At 40.4% G+C, this 5,859-nt stretch overlaps 2 protein-coding genes across 2 annotated transcripts; both read right to left on the reverse strand.

Moving 5' to 3' along the window:
- Positions 1-1,790: 1,790 nt before the first annotated feature.
- On the reverse strand, positions 1,791-2,891 carry LOC125210186. Its single transcript, XM_048109757.1, has 3 exons — positions 2,341-2,891; positions 1,933-2,164; positions 1,791-1,850 (listed from the first exon to the last, which is right to left on the reverse strand). The coding sequence occupies exons 1-3, from the start codon at positions 2,889-2,891 to the stop codon at positions 1,791-1,793; spliced, it is 843 nt and encodes a 280-aa protein (XP_047965714.1).
- A 985-nt stretch (positions 2,892-3,876) lies between these two features.
- On the reverse strand, positions 3,877-5,853 carry LOC125211006 (histone-lysine N-methyltransferase, H3 lysine-9 specific SUVH6-like). Its single transcript, XM_048110675.1, has one exon. The coding sequence runs from the start codon at positions 5,793-5,795 to the stop codon at positions 4,029-4,031; it is 1,767 nt and encodes a 588-aa protein (XP_047966632.1). The 5' UTR covers positions 5,796-5,853; the 3' UTR covers positions 3,877-4,028.
- Positions 5,854-5,859: the final 6 nt, after the last annotated feature.

Below are 5,859 nucleotides of genomic sequence, written 5' to 3' on the forward strand. Positions count from 1 at the left end.
GCTAACAACTAGATCTAGGCGAAACAGAAAACATGCACGCAAACTAGAACCGAGACAATCGCTAGATCTAAGAAACTAATCTAAATTACCTAGATCTGGGAAATAAACTGACGGTGGGAACCATGACTGAAAAAACAAGTACGGACGAAAAGCTGAGAAAACAACTAACTAAAGTACTAACTAACAGTGACATCATCTTCTTCAAATCAAATTTCACAAAAAAAAAACTCAGAAGAAACAGGTATGAAACGTAATCGGAAAACAGAGTAGACTAGATTTTAACGATTAAACGAAGAACAATTAAGAACTAAACAGATCTACGGCTGCTAGACGAAGCAAAACAGAAAGTAAACAGAAAACTCAGAATCCATGCACAACTCGACTTCCCCTGTTCAGATCCAACCTCGGATGCTAAATCCACTCCGGATCCAAGCATCCGACACAAACTCCAGCCAAAAACATTCCATAACTTCAGATTCAACAAACAACCTCCAATCAACAACAACACCGCAGATCTACAGCCAAATTCTCCAGATCAAGCACCAAAGTGACAAAAACAGAGATCAACATGCAACTTGCCGAAATAAAAACTTCAAACAACATGATCAACGTAGATCAACACGAGATAACACAAATATAACAAAAACTAAGAAATGTATAGATAATCAGTAACATCAACAACCAAATCGACTTCCAAAAGTGAAGTTCGAACGAAATAGAGTGCAAAAGAACCGAAAGTAAATTGATTGTATCTTCGCCCTCACGCGGACGGTGTTACGACGGAATTTCTCTGAAGATTGGACCCCTTAAAAACTAAACTACCCCAGAACTCCCATTTCCCAAGTGTGTCTGTGTTGTGTGTGAGCTAAGAGCGAAAAGATTGTATATGTTGTGTGTTGCATGCTCCTCTATTTATAGGCGTTGAAGTGGGGCCCAGCGAGGTATAGATAGACTTTGTTGCCCTCAGCTATTGACTCCCTTCTTCTAGCCTTCTTTCCCTTAAATTCTGTTCACTTCTCCTTCATTCCTTCGCTAGTCCGTTTCCTCCAGCATCTCCTGGATCTAGCGATTCTGTCACACACCTGGCTTAAAAACTGTGTTAGACCCAGCAAAATATAGTGTTTTTCACCATATAACCGATGCGTGAAATTATCCTTATCATACACCAAAAAAACAAAAACGTCACACCCTAACCCAAAAAATAATAGGGGCTGACCAACACACCAAAAAAATCAGACTATCCTATTCCATAAACACTATGGCCTGACCAACACACCAAAAAGATCAGTCCACCCTATTTCATAACCATCACTTTGGCTTACTTAGAAGCCAAATGCATTTGACAGAGGGCCAATATCATACATTGACCCATCATTGTTCTCTGGCATTTGTAAGTAATGCAGCACCTCTCTCACAATATCCTCCTCCACTTCCAGCACTTTGGGCAGTCCAACAGTTCTTTGTAGCCTATCCTTGTTGATGTGGGGAACTTTGTAGCCATTTCCACCTCTGCACTGTAGGATTTCAGTGAGGCAAGCCTGCAAGCTTAGGAAAACTTTATTGAGAGTTTGTGGTGAAGAGCTACACACATTCCCCACAAGTTCATCCACAGTGCTGCATGGTTTCTCATACTGCAGTGACTGAATTGCTCTAAGAAATCCCAAGTCTGAGATGTTAGTGTCAGGGGAATTAGGTGGTTGACAAATCAGTTGGATTTTAAATCCATATGAGTTGGAAACAGCCTGAAATTCTGGATCCATAGCTGTTATGTGTGGGGTTGCATTATCTTGCTAAATGTAGATGTCTTTGCTTGCCCAAATTGGCCACTTGGCCTTAATTGCAGGTATAATCTGGCATGAATAACAATAACATAGCTAAATGATGATCTTTGTTGAGTTTTTAAGATCTGATAGAATGGAAAAAGTTGCATACCTTGTTGATAAGGCAGTCTCTCATCACTACCTTTGTGACTGAATGTATTGGCTTGGTTTCCATGGTCCCTCTGGGCCTGTTCTTTGACTTCCTCTGTGCTGGCAGTACTTCAGTGAAGGGAAATATTCTCACCTTACCATCATAAGTTGCTTGCCCATCCATACCAAAATGTGGTCTACTGACAGCATACATAAACATAACTTTGGTGATTAATCTGTCCGGAGTCTTTGTCCTAGCGGCAAAGAGATTAGACATCAATGTATGAGGTGCCGAGTTCGAGCTCTCTTGACATCATTGTAATTTCCTCCTTTCTTAGGAGTTTATTTGTAGAAAAAAAAAACTTTGGTGATGAATCTCTTGGACTTGCATGACCTATATGGCTCATCCTCATCCGGCAAGAGGTAGTACCTGTCTGATGCCTTGGTCATATAGAACCATTTTTCATCTATATGCACTACATTATGCATGCTCTGATATTGAACTCTACCTTGAGTAATTTGTGGCTGAAGTTGACTAAGACTCCATCTAACTCTTGCTAGCTTATTCATATTGGTGAGGGCAGGTTTGATTGCATTTGTATGTGGCCTTAATTTACCTTCCTTCACCCACTGACCTACTGTGCTCTTGCTAACATTCAATTTGACAGCCATTTTTCTCAATGAAGCTCTCTCAAGAGTAGATAAGTTTCTAACCTTTTCTTCATCAAGTTGTAATATGTCAGCATGATGGTATCCTTTAATCTTTCCTTCCATGCTTGCGGGTTCTCCCCTTTGCATCTGCTCCTTGGCTGCCTTCCATAGCCTGTACACGGTCTTCCTATTGACCTCAAATGTCTCTGCTGCCTCCATTACAGCCCCTCTTGCAAGCACTCCATCATGGTTGTGCTTGAGTAGAAACTGCACCACATTGTTCTTGATGTTGTTGTTCAAGTGTTTGGTTTGCCTCTGCCCATTATCCATCCCTATGATGAATTTTCTCTGAGGGATTTAAATTTACATAAACTAAGGGAGTTTTTTTGGAGTTTCTCAGATTTTGGGGTTGGTAAGAGTGTCTTAAATGAGTGTAGATGGTGTATTTATAGCTGATGTTTGGAGTTGTACTTTTTGGAGTTCAAATTTCCCTCAAACTTTTTGTAGAGGGAAATTTGAACATTTCAGTTCCCTCGTATTTTTAGCACTTTTGGAATTGTATTTTGAACAGAATTGAAGTGAATGTGATGAAATAGCATTTGAAAGCATTCTGTTAATGTTTGTGTAATTTTTAAATTCATTTTTTTCTATCTGTCCATGGAACTCAAGACATAAAAATGGTTATTCTTATTAATGTTATTGAAACTCAGCGATAACTCAACAAAAAAATTTTGGCAGCTTCTTTAATTTTGGTAGAATAAGCCAAATTTGACACCTTCATCTCATACCAATGAAACTTCCAGCATGGAAGAAAATATTTTACACAATTGAGGTGGGTCCCAAATTCCACTATCACACCATTTATTACACACTCCAAAACTTTCTTAAAACCCATACCTTGGAGAAATGGGACTACTATTGCTGGACGGAGGGAGTATTACATTTACTATTGTTTCAGTACACACACAATGCAAGTACATATTTACGGGGTAGTGATAAAATATAAACTCTATATATTGTACAAACTCCAAACTATAATCTGGATCGTCAGGAAAATGTCAGCAGATAACAAAATAACAATAACAAAAAATGTCAACACAGCATCAACCGTTGACATTTTGTTAACAGTTTTTGTTGTATTTTGTCATCTGTTGACATTTTAACATTTTCTAACTGTCCAGATCATAATTTGGAGATTGTACAATATTTAAAGTTTGCATTTGACATCCCCTTATGTACGTATGTAAAGCAATTATTTGAAACTGTGACCATGCATCAAATTCAAACAAAGTGCATAAAAGATAAAACAATATGATGCTCACAGAGAAATTCTATCTGCATTTATAAATGTTACAGTTCATTCATTAGGAAAACTTGGGAGCCACTCTCTAGGCTTTGTATATGCACATGTCAGCAACATAAAAATGGAAGAAAGATATATATATGAAAAGCATAATCACAAACACCTCAGTACAACCTGCCGCTGCATCCTGCAGCGCCGCAGTAACAACTCTTAACCTTAACGTTTCCATCAGAGTCGCGGATCTGACCAAAGGAGTAGTTGTAAGAATAGGTGAGCTCCTGGAGAGGAGGAATGTTCTCCATTGCGAAAAGCATCACGTGGGGCATTCTCTTGTCATCGTTGTCATAAATCACATTTTGCGCCCAAAGGTTGGGCGCACAGCTGTGATTAATGAACCTCCCAACATTCCCATACGTCAACGCATCAATCGTGCAACCCCCTCCTTTAAGCTCAGCAGTCATTTCTTCGTCATCAGAATTGGCAGGGGAATCGATTAGATTCTGGCCAATGTCGAAGAGATACTCATCATTGCCAATTTTCTCCTCAGCTTCTACATCATCAAGAAGTTCTCCTACGTACTCGCATATGAAGCTTCCTGAAGGTATAGAAGACAGGGCCCTCACACCCCAGCCTCTAGCCTGTGTCTTGAAGATCTCAAGCTGAAACTTGATGCCACGTTGTGTGGCCCTATTGTAGCAGGAAGGGGGGCATTTGCAATGGGGACCACACTCGTACACAAGAGTCTTAGTTTCAACTAAAGCTCCATTGCGGTTGTATGGGATTGCTCCATCATTTCTCTGTGCACATGCACATTTTTTTCTGACAGAACATTGCCCGACACAATTGCAACCTTTTGGGGGGTTTGGACTGTACCAATCAGGGTACATCATCTTTGAAATGTAGTTGAATGGAGGTGGTTTTCCATCGTCTATAGTGTTCACCGCCCAAATAGGAATGCGTTCTTTTCCACAAGAAATATCAGTGACACACAATCCTGGGCGGACTTTGGACTTACTTGACTTCTTCAATTCTTTCCAAGCAAGATCAGGCTGGCCTGGGTTCCTCCTCAACTCAAACATAAAAACTTGCTTACCATGTGGCCCTTTTTCTGTACAGCAATCAGTCACAGTATATAGGCCATCATAAACATAACTAGTGACCATTTTAGGCTTGGAATCCAGAGGGTCAATACGCACCATCTCCTTCCATCCACGAACAACACGCACTGGTGTCTTTTTATCTATACAATTCTTTAGAGCCAAATTCCCCCTTTCAAGCTTTTGATCTTCAGGTTGTTTAGACTTCCCGAGGACATTTCCTCCTTGCCCACAATATCTTAAAACATCAGCATTCTCGGCATCGTCTTGGTATGCCCCAGACGTAACAATACTGGTAGCAAGTACAAGTTCATCTACCTTCATACTATCTATGCCAGACTGGAATGGGAAGTGAATGCCAACAACAGCAAGCTCCACTCTGTATTGAAATTCGTCGCCCACTTCAACTCCTGGAACTGCTCCAATTCTTTTAGTTGTATTTACATATATTCCCTTCGTCTTGAGCACCTGTGAAGCTATTAGATCAATCCTTCTGAGTTTTCTGCCCAACTGCTTTGATCTTCCTTCCTCTCCTTCAACCAGGTTTCCCACTTCTTCTTCCTCTAGTTGCAAGAGCTTTCTACAGGTAGCATTGAACAACCGAAGAGTTTCTCTCACTTTGTAGCGGTCATCACCATGACCAGAACTCCTGGGACCAAATCGAGGGAAGCTTATTTCACATTCTTCTAGGTTGCGGCTGACAGGAGAATTTGTAGCAAAATCTCCATCATGATCTCCATCATCTCCAAGCACCAAAGCATCAGGTCCCTCATTTACATCATTGGACACATGAACTTTCTTTTTCTTCTTAGAAGACAAACCTGGAGATTTCATTTCAGGTTTACTTTTTATGGCAACAGCCTTGAACTTCTGCCGCCAAGACAAATTCTGCTTCATC

This window comes from Salvia hispanica, chromosome 3 (assembly GCF_023119035.1).
Source record: "Salvia hispanica cultivar TCC Black 2014 chromosome 3, UniMelb_Shisp_WGS_1.0, whole genome shotgun sequence".
NCBI lineage: Eukaryota > Viridiplantae > Streptophyta > Magnoliopsida > Lamiales > Lamiaceae > Salvia > Salvia hispanica.

Coding starts and splice junctions, on each gene's coding strand:
- LOC125210186 (XM_048109757.1), bottom strand. CDS start 2,891: ATGGATAATGGGCAGAGGCAAACCAAACACTTGAACAACAACATCAAG. Junction 2,165..2,340: donor ATGACCAAGGCATCAGACAG/GTACTACCTCTT, acceptor CTTTGCCGCTAG/GACAAAGACTCCGGACAGAT. Junction 1,851..1,932: donor GAGACTGCCTTATCAACAAG/GTATGCAACTTT, acceptor TATTCATGCCAG/ATTATACCTGCAATTAAGGC.
- LOC125211006 (XM_048110675.1), bottom strand. CDS start 5,795: ATGAAATCTCCAGGTTTGTCTTCTAAGAAGAAAAAGAAAGTTCATGTG.